Below are 22,943 nucleotides of genomic sequence, written 5' to 3' on the forward strand. Positions count from 1 at the left end.
ACCTAATTAAATCAGTTGAATATGAAATCTGTTTCATTGCGGTCAGCTGTATTACTCTAGGTAGTAGGTAGAGAATACAGCGTTTGAGGGAGTTGTATCTGGATTTTAAAGATATAGAAAGAGTTGTATCTGGATTTGATACATACTTAAAGATATAGACAGAGTTGTATTCGGTTTGATGCATAGCTACGGATATAGAGAGAGTTGTTTCTTGATTTGATACATACTTAAAGATATAGAGAGAGTTGTATCCGGTTTGATGCATAGCTACGGATATAGAGAGATCGATTTGTATCCGGATTTGATACATACTTAAAGATATATAGAGAGTTGTATCCGGTTTGATGCATTGCTACGGATATAGAGAGAGTTGTTTCTTGATTTGATACATACTTAAAGATATAGAGAGATCGATTTGTATCCGGATTTGATACATACTTAAAGATATATAGAGAGTTGTATCCGGTTTGATGCATTGCTACGGATATAGAGAGAGTTGTTTCTTGATTTGATACATACTTAAAGATATATAGAGAGTTGTATCCGGTTTGATGCATAGCTACGGATATAGAGAGAGTTATTTCTTGATTTGATACATACTTAAAGATATAGAGAGAGCTGTATCCGGTTTGATGCATAGCTAAGGATATAGAGAGAGTTGTAGGATTATGGGAGAAAGGCATTTTATTACATGCCTTTGTAATTTTAAATAATCTGGTCTGTTCAATTCACAATGGTATATACAAGGCACGGCCTTATTTGGTCAAGAATGAATTAGATATTCAATATCCATGTTTTTCTTTCTAGAACTTTGTCATTTTTAATTGTGGTTTCCCTAGAAAAGAAGCTTGCGTATTTATACTGCAGAAATAATCAGAAAAAAATATAAATGTTACTTGCACTGGCCCCTCTTTAATTGCATTGAACGCTTACTTACAACGGAGTTTTAAGTGTCCATTGTAGATATATTTTAACGAAAAGTTCTAAAATCATTTTAATTATGAGACTCTTTTTAATTGAAAGGTGAAATCTGTTCAAATTTTAAACTTAAGCTAAATTTTAGTGATTAAACATTAATAACAAAATAAGTTGATTTAAAAATTTAAGTACGGACGGGTGGGTGTGGGGGGTGGAGGGGGAGGTTTTACATATTGAATTATGAATATGTTCTAGCTAAACCCCCTTGATATATGCCCAGACGGGGGGAGGACCATATGTATTTTCAAACATTGAGTTCTGATGTATGTTTATATGAAAAACTTGAATGTTTTTAAATACAAACGATAAATCATGTTGGTTTGGTAGACACTGGAGACTCGTAGACCATTGTAAAAATTACATTAGCATTAAAGTGTAAAACCTTATGTAACTTTGTTATTGTTAGGAATTTTTCCAATCTGTAAAAAAATTTGAGTAATCAGAATATGAACGTTTTGTTGTATACAATGCAAATTCACAATTCTTATACCAAAAAATAGAGCATAGCGATGCTTTGCATACATTTACAATTGAAATTACGCTTAGAATCCTTTTACAACAAAGCTTTTCCCCTTTTGAGCTTCTTCTTCTGAATACATTTTTTTTGACAATCTTAAAATTTTACTATATTAATTAATTTATTTACAAAGTTTTAATATACATTAGATAGTAAAAATATTCTCAACTAAAAGCTTAATATATATGCTATTGAAGAGGACTAAAATCCTCGAAATTGTATAATCTTCTTTCGGAGATTTTTATCCTCTACACTATATCATCTAAAATATTTACTACTGATATGAATCTAAGACTGTTGAACCAAAAAAAAACTTTTTGCTTCGGTCATTTTGATATTTTCGCACTTTTTTAATGGAGCAAACAGAGACAATTCCAGAGAGCAGGATTAAGGAACAGAGAACCAAGAGCCCGGAATAGAATGAAGTTTCTGTAAAGCAAATTTCAGATTCAAAATCCAAGGATTCCGATTGCTTTGATTGACCTTGCTGCTGGTCAGCATTGAAGGCAAGATCAGACGCACTGACAACTTGGAACCCTTTGACCACATTGACAGTCTCCTTCGAGAAGACATTTTCAATCTCCAATGCGTTTCTTCGCTTTCTTGCTCCTTGGAATAATTGAAAGCCTTGGCTTCTTGAAATTCTGGAGCCAAATCTGGGTCGGGAAATAATGTTTCTGGAAAGCCTGGGGTCTGAGGATTCATCTACTATCTTGAGAAGCACTTTCTTGGGAACATTCGGGTTTTCAGATAATTTCTGTTGTAGGAGCTCAACCGAACGGGGAGAAGTGAAGATAAGAGAAGTAGATTGTAGATTTGGTGAAGTTGATTGTAGTGGCTTGAATCCTCCCTCAATAACATTGGACTGCTGTGCACTATCAGAACGTCCTTCTGACTGCAGTTGTTGCTGAAGAGTGTTGATATTGAAATCAATAGCATCAATGTTGTCACTAATACTGTTGATTTGGTTGTTAAAATTATTGTTCCCATTATTAATATTGTTATCTGCAGGGAAATGGATTATTTGGGAAGAACCACTGTTTGAAGTTGGAATTGAAAAGAATGGCCCACTAAGAGTTTGTTCCTGTTCTTTTAAGGAGCTTGTAAGCTTTGATGATAAGTTTTCCAAATTTACTCTGGGCGGAAAAACATTTGATCCTGATGCTCCCTTACTAAACGAAGATATGCTGTCTGAAAGCGGAGAGGTTTGATCAATTGATGCACTAAGAAGCTGAGATGGTTTAAAACGCTCATCATTGTTTATAATTGTTGCTGGCATGGTGTCTGACACAGTGTGAGTGCCAGCAAATATTGTGCTAAAGCTCATCTTGTTACTGTCTAGACTTACACTTGGAGATAAGGGGGATGTTGCTTCAATGGGGCGCTCAGTTCTTTGTGGAAGAGCGGTGGGATCACCATCCGCCTCTGATGCACCGATATCCTCCAATAGCTGGAGAAGTTCCGGACTGAGTGTACCGGGAGCATCAAGGAGGTCACGAGCATCATCAACCATTTTCTGCACACTGAAATCCTTCGGCTTTCTTCGCCTCTTGACTCCCTTCAGAATTTTCTTGAGTTCTGGCTGGCTCCTGAATGTTGTGGCAGGAACCGCCTCAGTTTCTGGGAGTTGTCTTGAACTGGGCGTATTATCTAGTCTTTCAATTATATCAATTGGATAGTCATCCATCTCACAGTGAGTATCACACCCACCTTTGCATAGCTCCAACTCACATGAGAGGAAAACATCCATTTTGTCCGGAAACTTAAAAGCATTCATCCTGGCAAAAGCTACAATATCCGCTCCAGAATTCCGAGTGTCAAATGTCCTTTGAAAGTATTCCATCTGATGTGGTCTGTACAAGCAACCATGATCATTCAGAAGTCTAATCTTATTAGCTCTTTTAAAATTAATGCTGTCATAAGCATAACAATTCTTCACCATCATGTCATACCCGGCACCACCGTCTTCAGCGTAAACCACAACAGTCAACTCATCTCCAATCTTGGTCAACCCCTCAAGGGGAGGGGCAAAGGGTCCACGTCCAAATTGAATCTCCATGCGGGTCCTTACATTATCACCGGACCCGGCAAACTTCACCTCTGCCACCTGGAGTATATCCGCTACCCCAAAGGGTGCGAAGGTCACCATTTTCTCAAGCTTAGATTGCCAATCACAGGTAATCTTTCGAGCAGAGTCCCAGGTGTCTTGAACCATTGGGTCAACCTGAAGTAAAAGTAAAAACAAATGAATGAAGGGTACTGTGACTGTAAGCGTAATTTTAAGTGAGCATTGATGCAAAGATTTCAATGATGGATATACATTGTACCCTTGAAACCTTCATCTGAAAAAAAATATTGAAGATAATGTTGTTTTTCTTACTCCAAAAGTGTTTCATTCTGGTAACTTCTCCTTTTTTCTGATAAGCAAGAAATCAATTTAAATTCGAATTGATCAGTACCTGTATGATGAGTGTGTTCTCAATCATAAGACGATCACTGCTGGACTCCACAGTCTGGGTTCCACAGCTGGACAGGGGTACACTTATCTTTAGTTCCCTCAAACCACTCTGCTGCTTTATATACCTGGACAAACCAACCAGCATTAATCAATATTCAAGAATATTAAAGAAAACATTTGAAACAAAAAAACCTAAAATGTACTTTGTTACAACTATGACCAGAAAACTTTAAAATATGAAGACGATTTTTAGACTCAACTTATGAGCATGGAAAACAGCAATTGTGCAGTGTAAACAGACCCATATCACTAAATTAGTGATTTAAAAAGTGTCTAGTAAAACTATTTACTTTGTAACAAAATCAAATACACTAAAGTATTGCTATAAAGTCGTCTTCCTATTCCACTGTAGCATGCTTAAAGATAAGAAAATAGAATTCTAATTATTATTTAAAAAAAGCTGTAATTTCTAAGGGTAAGAACAAAGTTTAATTAAAAAGTATTCAAACAAATTTTAAATAAAATTAGAAATATGTATAATAATGTGCAAAAGGAACCCATGTTCAGTTACAATCTTTAACATGCATTTTTATTAAATTAAATAGAAAATGCGATAGATTTTATCTATAGCTGCACCCCCCCCCCTTCTATACTCTCTACAATGCACAATGCACATTCCTTAGTTTATAATTAAGATATATATAAAGCGTTGTGCGCATATACTTCTTTTTAACTTTATACAGGCCGTAAACTCAGGCCCCAAGGTCTAAGTAGGCCAAAACTTTACATTTTACTACTAATAATGCACGTGCCACAGGTCTACATATAGGGGCAGGTTTATCTTTTTCATGAAAGAATGAAAAAATAAAATATATGCTTTTGGGTTGTCATACTTTTGTAACCTAAAGGCTTACTGAAAACATTGATGGTCTAATCTCAATATCGTTTCAATGAGATAGACCTTTGATATATATTAAACTTTGAATTCTGTTAGATTAAATATTCTAAATTTCAAACATAAAAGGTTTACCCCATCAGGATTCAAAGATATGAGGATTAGAAACTCAACTGAAATTGTTTTCGCTATAGCATATTATTACATAAACAGATAGATAAATCAGAAAATAGTATTCAGCTAGATAGAATGTAGATACACATTATACATAGATGCTAAATAGTGCTTATGTCTATATACAGATAGATACATACATCGATAGATTCATACCGTGTTCATATAGATTATACATATACATATACATAGAGATGAACAGAAAGACAAGTAGAAAGATCGAAAGAAATGGGGATGAATTGATAGATTAATGGATAGACTAGATATATAGATAGATAGATAAATAGATCTTATTTGCATACCTTAATATGGTCTACATGCATACCTTGCCACCTAGGAGGCATAGAGGGCAGACAACATAGTTAGTCATATATATAGATAGTGTATATAATTCTAGATATATATATATATCTGTTTAAAAGCATTGTTCATGATCGATCATTGAATCAATTATACACCTTGACATTTAAAAAGTCTTTAAATCTTGTTTTTAATATTAAAAATAAAAATAAAAATAATTATTTTGAACAAACGCACATTATGCTAGACAAACAGTTTTGCATAGGAATGCGTAGCCTTGCATTCCAAGCTTCAATTGGCCTGAAAGCGTGTAACCCATTGGTTGTAGCTGGTTCCTGTCTATACACATTACTGCAGTGTGTTAACTAATGTCGTTCTTTAAATCATCATCATCTTATTCAAATTAACTTGAAGTTTTTTCCTTACCTTTAGAATTGCAGCCTTCCAAACTACCAACCTTTCCAAGATTTCAACCTTCCAACCTTCCAACCTTCCAACCTTCCAACCTTCCAACCTTCCAACCTTCCAACCTTCCAACCTTCCAAACTACCAACCTTCTAATCTTCCAACATTCCAATCTTCCAACCTTCCAACCTTCCACCCTTCCACCCTTCCTCCCTTCCAACCTTCCAACATTTTAAGATTCCAACCTTCCAACCTTCCACCCTTCCTCCCTTCCTACCTTCCAACATTTTAAGATTCCAACCTTCCAACCTTCCACCCTTCCACCCTTCTAACCCTCCAACCTTCAACCTTCCAACCTTCCAACCTTCCAACATTTTAAGATTTCAACTTCCAACCTTCCACCCTTCCACCCTTCCACCCTTCCACCCTTCCAATCTCTTAACCTTCCAACCTTCCACCCTTCCAACCTTCCAACCTTCCAACCTTTCAACATTCCAACCTTCCAATCTTCCAACCTTCCAATTTTCCAACCTTCCAATCTTCCAACATTCCAACCTTCCAAACTTCCAAACTTCCAACATTCCATTCACAATGAACGAAACATTTATACAATAGAAAACTTTTTCATACAGCTTGATACAATCATTAATTACATCTAATGTCCAGATCTGCAATTTCCCACACAACTAGAGTTCGTTATCTATTTTCGGTTAATTTTGTCAACCGCAATATTTTTCTAAATCAGATTATATCCGCAAACTTCTTTTCCACAAAATCCACCAACGTTTTAGTCAAAACGAACACTGAACATTGAACACACAAAATTGAAAAAAAAGTCAGGAGAAGATGTAATTTATCTACACAACATAAATATTTAAAACGTGAGAGATTCTTCAATGATTTTTTTATTAGATTCATCAAAGAAGTCATGATTTAACCTTCCCAAGATTTATATAATAACCAACTGCAGAGTGCAGAATATGACGTGTGAACTTAGTTATAAACCAAGGAGAAATATATTTTCTTTAACAAAAATATTTGTTTAATAGACAAATATCATGGATTTGATAAACTTATGTAGTTTTATTAGCTGATCTAAAGGGTCTGTTCACGAGATTTCAAGTGATCCTCACTTTAAAGAGTTAACGTGATTAACAATGGTACCCTTAAAAAGTTACAAAGATGTTTCTTGTTTTTCTTTCTAAAAATTGAAAAAAAGACGACATACAACTCTTAAATTATGAAGATCCAAGGGTTAATTCAAGTCTTTGCCTTGAATTTTGGTTTTTAATAGCTTATCATTAAAAATTCGGTGATGGTGATGGACCAAACCTTTGCAGTGTAAAAAAGTAGAGGTTAGTTTCACATTTATTGAAAATATAATTCGGTCTGGGTTGACCCTCGTCAGTTCTAACGATATAATCACCATCAAAATCGGTATAAAAAAATTTTAGCTTATCAAATGATTTAGCAAGGAAATAAACAAGTTAATAGTTGCAGGGAATCAAGAATATAAGGAATCAGACAATATAAATTCTGTACAGTCGTCTCTGAAGTCTCATCCGTTGTAGGTAACCCTCCAAGTTTCACAATTTAATACGATGTAAGGAAGAAAAACGAGGATATCTTCCTCTATTTCCTCAGATTAAGGGTTAAAGGGTACCGTTGTGCATCATGCCTGGAACATTTCAATTAGATTGCCACTTGGATTTACGATATTAGTTAAGGTGTTAAGGTGGAACAAATTGACATGAAGAAACCTGAAACCAAGGATAAGCTTGTGACATAAACAAGAAGATAAAACCTAATCATAATTTTTAAATTGTTAGATATAATTATGAGATCTGATACAGGGAGATTGTCTCACGCCATGTTGCATGTAATTGATGCAATTCATGTATCTTTTTGTAAAGTTTCCCGTCCTAAATAGCGTTGAATTCATGTATCTTTTTGTAAAGTTTCCCGTCCTAAATAGCGTTGAATTCATGTATCTTTTTGTAAAGTTTCCCGTCCTAAATAGCGTTGAATTCATGTATCTTTTTGTAAAGTTTCCCGTCCTAAATAGCTTTGAATTCTGTATATTACGTTATATCTTTCGCCTTTCTAGAGAAACCCAGCTAGAAATGGTCAGAAAAAAGAGGACGGTTTCATTATTATTGCTATGTTAAATGTTTATTTGATAATATTGAGAATGGAGTTTACCAATAATTAAATAGGGGTTCGCTTGAAACAGATTTTTTTCTTGAATAACATTCTTATCAATTTTATATCAACTTTATATAATTATTGGAACCTGGGAGTGGGGTGGGGGGTGGGTTGAAGATAACATAAGAATGATGTTGGTTCATGACATAAGATTTCAATGTCATGATCAATGTCAATCTAATCTTGATTATATAGACAGATGTTGGTAAATATAGAGCTGATCAACCTAGCAGACCGTACACAGATGACAGATAAATATATTGATAGGTGGCTGATAGAGGGAAAGATGACTGATAGAGGGATAGATAACTGATAGTGGTATATATAATTGATAGAGGGATATATTGTTGATAAGAATATTTGGATATATATATGACTGATATATATATATATGACTGATATATATATAAATATATATATATGACTGATATTTATATATATATCAGATATAAGAGAACTTGTTAATGGATATATTCATGAAATTATGACTAATAGTGATAAAATAAAAGATAGTTTACTGATTGATATGGATATACGTATGACTGATAGATGAATGGATATCTAACTCGTAAAAAGGTTGATTAAAACTGAATAAGCAAAATATGATCATCTAGAGGAATTTGTTGAAAGAAAAGACAAATAAGAAAAATAAAAAAAATAATAATAATATTCATTTAAAAATTAAGATCGGTAGTTGACAATTAGTAAAACAATTAAAATTTATACCTAGAAACAAGAAATATAAAGTAGTTTTCTCTGTTTCATTGTTTGTTTATACGTCCGATCATAACTCATGAAACCCTTAATTGAATCGCCTCAAATTATGATTGGGGAACTCGGGAAAACCATGGGAATGTTCTTAACTTTGTCTATAGATTTTGAGTAAATTAAATAAGTAAAATCGTAATTTAAGACCAAGCGCGGGTAAATGGCGGGAGAAACTATGAACAAACTTGGCAACTCTGAAATCCCAAGCTAGTACAAAATTTAAAATCATCAAACTTCAAAGTTTTTTTCTAAAGTTGTGTCCACTGCACTTGCAGAAAACATTTTTTCAGTAAAATTTTTTCTATTGTTTTGGCAGAATATCAGCAGTATAACATAAAGTATAAAAGTTGTTTGTTTTGAGCAGAAATAAAGTAAAAATTGTTTAATATATTTTTCATAAATAGGTAATAATAAATATGTATTAAATTCAATACAAACGCTGTAAATATCAACACACAATAGCCATTTATGGCAGCTAAAAATAAATAAAATTGCATTCTTAGAATGGCGCATTTGCAAATGGTACGTTTATGGCACTTTTTATGGCATTTCAATTCGGAAAACTCTATCACAGTTAATTCTAATACAACACCGGGGGGTTTAAAAACAAACAAGAACAAAGGGGGAACAGCTTAGAGGGGGAAAACTTAACAAAGCTTATCATTATGCAAAATTTGCTACTTTCAGTCTAGGTTCGCAGTTCATACATATTTGACATGACTGAATTTTTATCCAATGCTTCTCTTCTCCGCTCTCGGATACAGTAGAAAATAAGAACAGATAAAACAATGACTAGGAGAACTAGGAGAACTATGATTCCAGATAGGAAGGACCCTTGGGTCAAACATACGAGTCCGGAGTCTTTGCTGTCAAAGTCCAGAGAGCTGGGTCCAAACTTTGAACCTTGAGGAACGCCAGAATCAGGTGAAACCACCTTGATATGCCGGGCCAACCTGGCACGACCTGAGATTGGTTCAGCCTCAAAACTAATACTTCTGCCAAGACGCTTTCCACGACCCCTTCGACCATCTCCAGGGTCGTAGTGGAAGCTATGGAATGGGTGATTGCGGATATCCCCATGATGATGATGATGATCTTCATGATGTCCATGATGCTCCTGTACATTTTGACGACCAGCTCTGGGAGTTTGTGCAGTGGTTCTAGGCACTTTTGTAGTTGTTGTTGGTTTGGCTGTTGATAAAGTTGTTACAACAGTTGTTGTTATTGTTGTTGAAGTGACAGAAAGCGGTTGGCCAAAAAGTTCTACTCCCTCACAACTGGGATCAGTTGGATTTTCGACACAAAAGTTTTTACATCTTGGGTCTTTGTCCTTAAATTGTCTGCAATCAGGAGGACAGTTGACATGTGTTGGGTCTTTGGAGCAGGGACACCTAGGGTCCTGTCCCGTAAACAGTTTGCAATTTTCAGGACAATTAGCATGTAGAGGGATTTTTGCACACGGGCATCTTGGATCTTTCCCAGTGTAAAGCTCGCAGTTAGGTTCGCATTTATCATGATACGGATTTGCATTGCAGTCAGGGGGGCAGCGGGGATCCTTGTCTCTAAACTTCTGACAGTCTGGGGGGCAGGAGGGGTGGAGAGGAAATTGAGAGCAGGGACATCTTGGGTCCTTCCCCACATTTCTTGTACAATCAGCAGGACACCTCACGTTGAAGGGGTCTCTGTCACAATCAGGAGGACACCTGGGGTCCTCAGTGTTTTGGGTGCAGACAGGGGGACAGTCAGCGTGCAGGGGGTTCTTCTTACAGGGGCAACGGGGATCTGAACCTGTGTACCTGTCACAGTCTTCAGGGCACCAGGGGTGGAAGGGTTCAAGATCACAGTCTGGTTTGCAACGAGGATCTGTGGTTTCAAATCTAGTGCAGTCAGGGGGACAGTTTTTACTGAGGGGATTCTCCGAGCAGGGGCAGCGTGGATCCTGACCAGCAAAAAATGAACAGTTGGCGGGACACCGGGGATGGAATGGAGTTCTACTGCAGTCAGGAGGACAGCGGGGGTCTTTGTCTCCAAAATTTGCACAGTCGGGGGTGCAGTTAGGATGGATGGGATTAGCACTGCAAGGACAGCGTTCATCTTTTCCTCTAAATATTTTACAGTCTGGGGGACATTTAGGATTCATAGGATCCTTGTTACAATCCACAGGACACCTTGGGTCCTGTCCAGAGTATTTTAGACAATCCGCTGGACATTTAGGATTGAACGGATCCAAGTCGCAGTCTGGGAGACAACGAGTATCTTCCGTAAATCTGAGACAGTCTGGAGGACACTTATCATTGAAGGGATCATTCCCACAGTCCAAATCCTCTTCAAGACTCTTTGGTTGCCGGCATCTTGGGTCAATTCTGGCAGTATCTGGCTCATCACAAGATATTGGACCCCCAAATAGTTCAACGCCTTCTCTAAAAGGAGCTGTTGTTGGTGTTGTTGTTGATGATGCTATTGGAACAGATGGAAGGATTAGATTATTTTTGGACTGAACCTCACATTTATTATTACATCCGCCTTTACAAATCTCGACCTCACAAGTAGTAAATACATCAAACACATCAGGAAACTTGAAAGCGGACAAATATCCGTATGCAACAATCTTGCTCCCGCCATTCTCTGTGGGCTCTCTTGCAGTAAAGAACCCATCAAGGAGTTTATTCTTCATGACACACCCGCGCTCGTCAGTCAGCTGCAGTTTTACTGTCTCATTGGAATCATATTTATCGCTAGAATATGCAAAGCACTCCTTGACATGAATATCATACATTCCTTCGTCGTCTTGAGCATACACCAGGAGGGATAATGGTTCACCGATTTTCACCGCTTCAGTGATATCCGCCGACTCTGGATATTTTCCCGCCTGGAGATCCATAAAGCATTCTACTGAATCTCCCTGGAATTTAACCTCCTTAAAGTCAAGCATTTGCACCTCAAAGGGTTGGAACTCAACATGCTTTTTGATTAGGCTAACCCACTCACAGTTGATCTTGCGGGCAGAGTCCCAAATCTCTTGAACCTCCTCATCCATCTGGATGATGATAATGTTGGAGAACCCGGTCTTAGTCTCGGACTTGTCTACGGCATTGCTTGCCTCCTCCTCAAATATAGAAGTGCCGCAGTCCGCCATTGGAATTTCAAACCTTGACTTAGTTATACTCTGGCCAGCGTTCATATATCTAAAGATTTTAAGCTCAGAACTTTGAATAGAATTCTTTAAGTCTCTGAAAAAGGGCATTTAAGTTTTTGCATAAATTCAGATCATCTGAGCGGATCTTTCAGAGTATGTTTTTGCCCAATCTTGGAGAATACTGGTGTTAGTGTTATAAGCATATCCCCCCCCTCCAGCATCTAGCATATTACAAGCATATGGTGAGAAAACCCTGACCTTCAAGGTTTCCACCTTGTGTTGCTTTATTGTTTTATTTTAAGAACATTTTTAATCAATTATTTAATAATATTAAGATGATCCATGTTTTTGTTTCTTAAAATTGATTATTATAATTTCTCTGCGAACGTAACTTGAGCATTTCTTGCTTATGAGAAGCAATGTAGAAGTTATCAGTTATCTTCCACATTTTGATCAGATTAAAGATTCAATGGCACACTTGTAAATCAGACATTTTTTCAGGGAGGGTCACTTAATATTCCGCTTACAGTCCCTTTAATATGTTCAGGGACCAAGAGGAATATTCCTTAATCATAAATGTCGGAAAATATCTTACATTCCAAAAGCCTTCTCCATTTAAAAAGGGTTTGAGTTCTGGGTTTCAGGAATATTTTTACACCTTGGATTTGAGAAAGCCCAGAAGAATATCTCCTGATATATAAATATCAGATATATGTAAATATATTTTTTGTTTCTTAAACAATATTGGTTTACTGATTTTAACGGAGAGCTTTTCGAATATTCGCCATAGTTTTTCACCAAACAGATCAAGGATTGGATAAAAACGACTTACTTAAACGAACCTTTCTAGAATTGAAAACCATTTACTATCGCACATTTTTAAGTAGTTTAAAGGATTAAAAGGGCTGAAAAATCCTAATCCCTGTTTTTTTTGGTTCACCCTGTAATAGGACTTAAATCATTGAGATAAATAAGATAATCAAGAATTTTGTTTTAAAAATTGATTATTTTTGTCATAGAGGACATGAACTTTGAACAATAAAAGACAAAAATGAACGATGAGCACATAAAATCCAGCATGAACATTGAACAATGGACATAAAGGCCAACATGAACATTGAACAATGGACATAAAGACCAACATGAACATTGAAAAATGGACATAAAGACCAACATGAACATTGAAAAATGGACATAAAGACCAACATGAACCTTGAAAAAAAAGACATGAGAACCAACATGAACATTGAACAACGAGCTATAAAAACCAACATAACATTAAACAATGGACATACAGACCAACATGAACATTGAACAATGGACATAAAGACCAACATAAACTTTGAACAATTAACATAAAGACCAACATAAACCTTGAACAACAAACATAAAAACCAACATAAACATCGAACAATGGACAAAAAGACATCCATTACTACATTGAACAATGGACATAAAGACCAACATGAACATTGAACAATACAAATAAAGACGAGCCTTGAAACATTGAACAATGAACATATGTGTAAAGACCAACAGAGCATTTAAAAATAAACATAAAGACCAACATGAACATTGAACGATAAACATAAAGACCAACATGAACATTGAACAATAGACTAAAAACCAACATGAACACTGAACAACGAACTATAAAGACCAACATGAACATATAACAATGGACATAAAGACCAACATGAACATTGAACAATGGACATAAAGACCACCATTACTACATTGAACAATAAACATAAAGACCAACATAAACATTACAATGAACAAAGAGACAACATGAACATTGATCAATGCAATAGAGACAACCTGAACAATATACATCCTGCAATAATTAACATTTTGATTACTTTTATATTTTAAAGAATTATAAGAATATTTTAATTGTTATTTTTATAATCGTCTTTTTGTAAGCGTATAAAGCACCGACCCCCCCCCCTCATACCCCCACAACCACCCATCAATCTCAGGCTTCGCCCACAACACCTGGTTTAGTTGGCAGTCTAATAATACAAACGAAATCCTTCATTTCTATTCCTAGCCGGCCAAACACTCTATACTGACAACCAGACAGCAATTTGGACAACTAGACAATCAGACAATTAGATAACTAGACAATTAGACAACCAGACAATTGGACAACTAGACATTTAGACAGCTAGACAATTAGACAACTAGACAATTAGAAAATTAGACAATTAGACAACTATACAACTAGACAATTAGACAGCTAGACAACTAGACAACTAGACAATTAGACAGCTAGACAATTAGACAACTAGGCAATTAGACAACTAGACAATTAGAAAATTAGACAATTAGACAACTAGACAACTAGACAAATAGACAACTAGAAAAATAGACAACTAGACAAATAGACAACTAGACAATTAGACAACTAGACAAATAGGCAGCTAGAAAATTTGACAACTAGACAATTAGAAAATTAGACAGTTAGACAAATATACAATTAGACAACTAGACAATTATACAACTAAACAATTAGAAAACTAGACAATTAGACAATTTGACAACTAGACAATCAGACAACCAGATAATTAATTGGACAACTAGACAACCAGACAAGTAGACTATCAGACAATCAGATAACAGACAACCAATTGGACAGCTAAACAACAAAAACATTATGCAAACTCAAATCAGACTCAGACAAATTTAGATCAAGGTTTTATTTCTCAAACCTTGGCAGAAACATTTCAAACCTAGATTAACCATACAACAAAGTCAAAAGAATGCAATAAAGTTGAAAAACTAAAAAATGTAAGCTCAAAATTTGACAAATTTATTTCAAAATTATTATCAATTAAAAAATCATAAAAATGTTACAGGCAAAATTTATCAAAAGGTCTTTTGATTTAGAACAAAACTCTTTGTATTCTAAGCACACTTTTGGTCAGACATTAAACAACGTGTACTGATAACAACAAAGAAAGAGACGTATACAGAAGGGTGGGTGGGGGGCTATTGGGACTCCCCCCCTCTCTCAACCACTGAAATCTATTTAGGGAGTTTTCCTCACAAGACATTTTTTAAAGCTCCCCCCCTGGACAAAATGCTGTTTTCGCCCCTGAACCCAGAATACAATGCGCAAACTGTGATTCTATTTATGATATGTCCAGAAACAACTCTAAAATAAATCATTTCAAAAGATTCAGGCATGTGATCCATATTCTCATAAACGCATAGAATAGTCTTGTAGTTAAATGTTGTTTTTCAGGCTGCCATTTTTTATTTGAATTGGTAGATTCACAAAAAAAAATTTGACAAAATGTTTCAAATTCTTAAACTTTCTGATCAGACCAGGTTGTTTAAACGATTATTTGATGTTTAGAAAACTACTTAAAATATGAAGATTACAGACATACACTCAATTAGACATATTCATACACGGAATACAAATACTCAGAGTAAAGCATATTTAATGGAAATATAGGCTCCTAGGCTTTCATTTTCTATTTCAAAATTTCCCGGATTTTATAATAAATTTCGTGGATTTAATGAAATTTTATAAAATTTAATAAAAACCAAAATTTGTTGGAGGCTAATTTTTGAAATTTTTAACATCCATAAACCTCCCCTGGCCCCATGGGCCTTGAGGTCACGTGAAACAAACAAACAAACGGACAGACAAGCAAAGTATATGTATATAGAAGACAAAGTACTTCTCAGTTAGACATAAATATTTAGGCTTATAATCAAAATGACCAAATTAGGAAAAAAATCTAGTCAACAACCTTTTACTGTGTGCACTAAAATATTTGTAGGGAATTCCGCCCAAACAGTTTTGACAAATATGCACTTTACCGACGTTCACAAGAATGCAAAAGTTGCAAGATGCAAGGTGCAAGAATGTGTGCACAAAAAGACAAAAGAATTGAAAATTAAATTCATCTTTCTTTAACTTCCAAATATAATTCAATGAGATGGAAATAAAAATAACTATGAACGACGCTGTAAAATGTGATTTGTGCAATGTGCATCTTTAGATTTAATTAATAGAATAAATATGGCGGGTAATCTCCTCTGAAACAGCTGTAACAACAAAACAAAATGGCGGTGTACAGTTTACACTTCATGGGGCGGATTTAAACAATCATCTTAAATTTCAGTCACATGGTGACCCCTAAGAGCAAGGATATCAATACAATGTAGATCGTGAGACCGGTTTTAGATGAACTAAGAAATTTATTTATTAAATTATTTTCTACAAGTCATTTACCATTGTGTAGAGTATAATGTTTATATGTTTTTATATGAAATTTATAGAAATATTTTTAATCCAATCTTTTTAGAATTAACTCGGTTGAACCTACGTAGTAACTACAGAGCAAGGATAATCTTCACAATACGCAAAGTCAATTAACGCCTTGTAATCCGCAAAAATCTGGCGATAATCCTCTAAAAATACCAAGACACGAATTATGCATCAAAAGATGCAATGAACTTGAATGCATAAAAATCATTTATCTTCAACTTTTCAATGTTTCTACGTCTTTAACCCCCCCCCCCCATCCATTTACTACCCCATGTGTCCTTCCCAATGTGTGTTTAAAGTATGCGTTTTACTAACGAGCAGTTTAATTTGTTTAAAATATCTTGAAGAGAGTCTTGTTTAAAAATAGGAATAGAGTTTTTGCATTTTTTACACAAATTTACATTCACGCACTTTTACAGCCAGGAGTGAAAAAATTCAGGGGTATAACGGTCTTTCGGGTTTTACAAAAATTTTAATTTTAACATTATGCTACTTCTGAAAGTTTTCAAGATCTGGCTGTTAAAAAAATGTTTGAGAGAAAATTTTACGAATTTCGATTGTTTTCTATTTATAACTTTAAGGTTTAGTTCATGCAAAAATCAAAAATTAAAAGTTAAAAATCAAACTTTTAAATTTTGATTTTTAATAATTTACATACATGCAATTTGTGACAGAGGAAAAGAAGAATGGAAAAGAGAAAAAAGAAAGATTGTAAAACAAAAGTAAACAGAGAAAAAAGAAGAAAACTGAAAAAGATCACTGTCCAGTATTATTTTACACGGTCTTTATATAGGCTCTTAAAAACTTTAAAAATTCTCTGCAAGAGTATAAAGACTTACATAAAACTATGGAATAATAAGACGACATCCTTAAAAATAACTTATTACGTAAAATTGCAATTTAAAATTGTTTCATGTTCGTTAAACTTTATATAGTTGTCTTCGTATTCCAGAGTTTTGTGGGTTCCGCTGTATATATTGTTGTATTTAAGCAAGGTTTATCCAGATTTTATTATTGTTCTGAACTACAATAATAACACTTTACAGTGACCTCCTTCTAAAGTTAAATTTTCGTAAATTTCATAAATTCGATAGTTCGTAATTTTTAACAATTATTAATAATAGCGCAGAAAATAATTTCTTTTTACTATGAATTCTTTTAGATAATTTGGTCAATGATTCAGGTTACATCATCAGGTTATAAAGATGGGGGGATTTAAAATTACAGTTTGTAACAAATAATCTTTAAAAAAATGAGAAATATGTTTTGTTTGGTGGTTGATCAAAATTACGAAGTTTACGAATCCAATGTATTTATACCATCTGTCGCTGGTTTTCTTGGTCCGAAATCTTCACTAAATAGTCAACCTTCAAGATCTACAATTAAATGGATTACAGTGGGGGAGGAGGAGGGGGGGGAGTAGGGAGTGAGGTAAAAGGAAAAAGATGGGGCCTTTAAACGAAAGATATGTGGTTTATTAGAGAAAAGATAAGAAATGAACAAATGAATAAATGAATATAAACTCACAATGTTTAATATGTTAGGCACAACCCAGAACCATGTTCCTGCCTCATTAACGAACAAGATAACGAGATAGATAGATAGATAAATGCCAGAGGAGCACGAGTGTTAAACCCCTATATTTAAACGAAAGAGACTGAAATAAACTAAAACTGAAAAGAGTTCAACAAATGAGAGTTTAACGAAAGATAAAAAGACGGCTGAACAGAGTTTAACAAATAAAAAAACGACGGCTGAGGAGAGTTAATTGAAAGATGAAGAGACGGCTAAAGAGAGTTTAATGAAATATAAAGACACTGCTAAAGGCTTACTGATAAATAGAGGACTAAAAGTAATTTAACGAAATATAAATATACGGCTGAAAAGAGTTTTACGTTGGATGAAGAGACGACTGACGAGAGTTTAACTAAAGATAAAGCGACGGCTGAAGAGAGTTTAACGAAATATAAAGAGACGGCTGAATGGGAAGTGAAAGATTTAAATGTAAGTAGATGTGACGCATTCTTCACGTTCCAACACGCTTTTAAATTCCAAGAAGTAAATTCCAAACCAAGGGGGGGGGGGGGGGGCTTAGGGTAAGGGGTGTAGGGTTAAAATGCATACTGCACAACAGAAGAAAAAGGTAAGAGGGAATATGATAGGGATAAACTGCATTTAGGGAGAAAATTTTAAATTTTAGTCTTGTTTAAAATTGTCCATTTTTGTCTTGTGTAAATATCTATTGTCAGAACTGTTTTAATGTTTTAACTAAAAAAAATTTTACGAAAAAAAGATTTGCTTTTTTAGTCTTTTAGTCTTGTGTATATTTATTTAAAACGTGTTTGTTTCCTAACCTGCAGGCAGGGTTCGTAAAATGACCCTTGGAGAAAATAACTCCATTGAAGGGAGCAGAGAACTCAATGTCTACTGTCATCCCAGACTTTTCACATGTCACATCCAAGTCTGAAAATTTATTTTTTCTTTAATGAAAATACATATTTGGATTGGAAAAATTTACCAAATAATTAAACCCAGGAACATCAAAAGAATTGAATCTTTGTCACAAACAATGATTTTCTAATCTTTCTATATCTTTTCAACCCAATTCCGCAGACCTTAGATATTTCAAACTATGAATTCCGTAAGATGAAAGAACCTAAGTTTGAAATATCAAAGGTTTACACCATCAGGTGAAAAAATATAGGTTTAAGAAAATCAGAGTTTGTTACAAATTTTGCCTCAAAATAATCTTGAAAAAAAATTATTTATAATCCATCAATGAAAATATTATAATCTTTTTGATAAACAAACACAAGGTTCCGGGTAAAATTTAATTTAAAGGGGCTGTAAGCATAATAAACATAATTATTAATCCGAAAAACGTGTAAACAAGTCAATATCATCCTTGCATGGAGGGTCTCTTGAAATTATGCGTACAGTCCCTTTAAAGCTAAAAAAGCAAAAGTAGTAGAATATATCCTAACCTGTAATCTGGGGCATATTCACAGGCTGTTGACGCCGCGTTCTAACCACCTCGCCATCGTCCCCCCAACTGGGTGAAATTAACTAAAAAGATAAAATAATTATTAACCCATTCGTGACGGGACGGTCAATTTTGACCGGGTAAGGTTTTTAATTTTTAGCGCCTTCATTTTTAAACCAAATGTTGTCTCGTTTTATTCCAGATCCTTCCTACATATATGCCAAGTTTTGCAAATAGGTGACAGGTCGGTCAATTTTGACCGCCCGGTCAATTTTGTCCGAGCCGAGACGGACAAAATTGACCGTTTCCTGTTGCAGACGGTCAAAATTGACCGAGCGGTCAATTTTGACCTGGTCCGAGCCGGACAAAATTGGCCGGGCTCTGTATCTCCACAACCCTTTATTGAAAAAAATTGAAACTTTAGATCTACTCTATGGACACTATAATGAGTTAACCCTGTATTTTTCAGCAAGATCAGAAAAAATTTTTTGTCTCGTCACTAATGGGTTAAGATTTCCATATAATTTACAAAAATTACATTGTTAACATGATAAAAAATAACAATAATAAATAATAATAAAAATAACATAGTTGTCAAAAATTATTTTTTCTAACAAGAACTGAGTAGAATTAGATTTACGAAAATTATGTAAAAATAAATGATAAATATTTTTTTAAAATCATGTACCTGAATTATTAATAAAAAAATAAAGGAAAAGGCTGGCGAAGGAAGAGAAAGACAAGTAGTCATTCTGTAGTCAGCTGAAATACAAAAAAATGTAATTAAGATAGTTTGTTAACCCTATCTCTGCTGGGGTACTTGAAAACCAGGATATGCTGGGGGGGGGGGTCAATTTGCCCCCCCCCCCTCTAAATCCCATGTTTGATGTCCAAATATGACAAATGAAACATCATTGGAAAGCTCTTGTGCTCTACTTTTAGAATCTGCAAAAAAAATTGCAAATTTGCAAAAATTGAATTTTTTATCGCAAAATCCAGTTATAAAGTAAAAATGTTTGCAAAAAAAAATTTGTCCAAAAAATGAAAAATTATACATTTTTGAAAAGCCCTTGACTATGCCATTTCAAATATGCAAAAAATTTTGCAAAATTTTAAATAACCTGATTTTTAATCAAGAAAAACTAAAAATGTGCAAATTTCTTTTGACAGGTTGTTTGCAAAATGTTTGCAATTTTTTTTTCGCAAAACTTGTGCAATTCGTTTCCTTATGTCAAAGGCTATCCAAAAAGCTAAATTTTTCAAAATCTGACAAGTGGAAGTGGGTCAAAACAAAGATTAAGTTTGCTACAGGAAAAAGCAGTCATTCAGGCAGTGTGCCTGAGGACTCAGGCAGTTAGTATTAAAGCCCGGTTTTAGGCCTAAAGGGAAGGCTTTGGGTATGTAGGAAAAGTCAGAAAATTTCAACAGCCTCAGACCAATACTTTTTGAGTTATGTAAAAAAAACTACAGGGGGGGGGTCAAATTGACCCCCCCCCCAGCAGGAATAGGGTTAATGTAATTTATGTAATTTTTTATCTTGAGATTTGGTTAGATGCTACAGTGGGAAACATAAAACTGTGGAAAAAGACGACTACTGTTAGATATGATATTAATTGTAGTTCAATAAAAATAAAATATAACAACCGTGCAGTGTAAATAGATCCATATCATTAGAAAGTGACTTATTAACTTACTAAATAGTTCCACTAATTTCTTTATAACATCTGCAAGTTCAGTTTAGAATTGCTTAGATTTCATCTTTCAATTCCACAGTTTCTATTTCTCACTGCAGAGATACTAAATATTAGATGTGTCTATACCTAGATGCTGAATACTAGGCAATTATCAAAAAAATTTAAAGTTTGACAATAATAAAGATAATTTAAATATTTAACTGTGGTTGACAATTTAACCAGCATAAGGTTCAGAACAGAATGATTTGAAGATTCTTTATTTTGTTAAACGTTAATTTACAGGAAGAGTTTGGTAAACATAGAGGGGGGAGATATAAGTTTTAGATAATGTTATAAAAGGATGTGAATGACGAGAAGGATGGGATGGATGGGATGGATGGGAAGGATAGGAAGGATGAGAAGGATGGGAAGGATGGGAAATGATGAGAAGGATGGGAAGGATGGGAAATGATGAGTAGAATTATACGGATGAGAAGGATGAGAAGGTTGGGAAATTATGAGAAAGATGAAAATGATGAGAAGAATTAGAAGGTTGGGAAATGATTGAAAGGATGGGAAATGATGAGAAGGATGGGAAGGATGGGAAATGATGAGTAGGATTATACGGATGAGAAGGATGAGAAGGTTGGGAAATTATGAGATGGAGATACAGAGGGGGGATACGATGGGGGGAGGGAATGGGAAGGGTTGGATGTGGGAATGTATTCATTGGGATAAATTACGATAAATTAAAAATCTAATTTTAATGGTAAAAATGGTTGATTTGAAAAATAAGAAATATATTTGTTTGTTCTTTAACTAATCGACGCTTTTGAACTAATATTAAATTAGTATTCACAAATTTTAAAATTTTATTTTAGTAGAATTAATATATTTTTTTTGCGTACTGCAATTTTGTGTTAATTTTAGAGAAAAAAATGAATCTTATTTTTATTCCGTTTTCTCGCATTAATGATATAGTGTTTAAAAAGTTTTTGATTATGAGAAAAAATATCGAAGAAGTGTGCACAAACAATTGTTAGCACAAATATGATGGGGACGATTGAAATGAAATGGACAAATTGTTTAAACCAAATGGCTGAAAAAGCAATATTAAAATAAACGAGAAGATCTACTAGACTATTATTTTTTATATCATTTTCAACTTCAACTTTTAATCTTTAGCATTTTCTCTTCGATAAAACAATAATACAAATTTTTGAGAATTTACAATTTTTTTCGTGGATTTTCAAAATTCATAAATCTTTCCGTGAGGCCCCAAAAATAATAACAGCCGTTTTGACGTTTATCGGATACAAACAAACAAACAAAATGCAAAGCATATAAATAGAAGATGTTCTAATGTTATTAATATTTGGCTTGGTTGTCATGTGTGTGTTTTTTTTTTTTGGGGGGGGGGGTCCCCTTAAAAAAGGGCTTAGACTAGTGAGTAGTGAGCTAGGGAGCTTTTAAATCAAGCGTAATAAACGTCAAAACTGCTGAGCCAATCGGACCAACTTGTTCGCAATATGTCCCCAGAAAGGTCGGAACTAATGAATGCAGCGATTAAAAATTACTGTTAATCAACCAATGAAACAGTGAAATCCACGCAATTTTTTTTTCGTTTAAATATTATTTGTGTTAATATTAATAGTTAAAACTTAAAATTAGAACCAAAGTAACAGTTGTAAAGCATGCATTAATTATCATTTTTTTTGTATAGAAAAACTACAAATTTATTAAAAAGTGAACAAATATTTCATGCATTACGAATGTGTTTTAATAAACTCAATGTTTAAAACTGTACTATTTCTTTTTCAAGCTTTGAGAAATATTTCAAAACAAATATAAGATCTTGTGCGTCCTAAATCATGATGTTACTTAACTAAATGTCTTACCCATCTTAGAACATCTGTTATTTTATCTCTTAAAGTCCAAGAACCATTTTAGTCGCTGTGGCTGGACCAACCAACTAATCACATAATTGGGAGCTCAAAGCTCTGGGTCTAGGTTAGAGTAGACGCCGGACGGAGCGCTAGGTGTAAACTGTACACGGAGAGAAGGTTGAGTGCCGACTGCTAGAATGTAACGCACAGAGACATAGTCATATTGTATGTGTGTGTGGGGGGAGGGGAGCGCGCACGGAATGTGCTTAATGTGAAC

The 22,943-nt window shown here is 34.5% G+C and overlaps 1 protein-coding gene across 3 annotated transcripts; it reads right to left on the bottom strand.

Annotated features, from left to right (window-relative positions):
* Positions 1-1,637: 1,637 nt before the first annotated feature.
* On the bottom strand, positions 1,638-22,920 carry LOC111696489 (uncharacterized). Of its 3 annotated transcripts, XM_023466098.1 has the most exons (6): positions 22,679-22,920; positions 19,796-19,869; positions 19,109-19,190; positions 18,479-18,587; positions 3,955-4,078; positions 1,638-3,719 (listed from the first exon to the last, which is right to left on the bottom strand). In XM_023466098.1, exons 1-6 carry the CDS (start codon positions 22,680-22,682, stop codon positions 1,770-1,772), a joined length of 2,343 nt encoding a protein of 780 aa, XP_023321866.1. In that variant the 5' UTR covers positions 22,683-22,920; the 3' UTR covers positions 1,638-1,769. The 3 variants fall into 3 exon arrangements, with proteins under 3 accessions (XP_023321866.1, XP_023321864.1, XP_023321865.1); XM_023466096.1 differs by lacking the exons at positions 1,638-3,719; positions 3,955-4,078 and adding an exon at positions 9,068-11,885 and having other exon boundaries at positions 22,679-22,892; XM_023466097.1 differs by lacking the exons at positions 1,638-3,719; positions 3,955-4,078; positions 19,109-19,190; positions 19,796-19,869; positions 22,679-22,920 and adding exons at positions 9,068-11,885; positions 17,444-17,500 and having other exon boundaries at positions 18,479-18,498.
* Positions 22,921-22,943: the final 23 nt, after the last annotated feature.

The sequence above is a fragment of the Eurytemora carolleeae genome, unplaced genomic scaffold (genome assembly GCF_000591075.1).
Source record: "Eurytemora carolleeae unplaced genomic scaffold, Eaff_2.0 scaffold199, whole genome shotgun sequence".
Taxonomy (NCBI): domain Eukaryota; kingdom Metazoa; phylum Arthropoda; class Copepoda; order Calanoida; family Temoridae; genus Eurytemora; species Eurytemora carolleeae.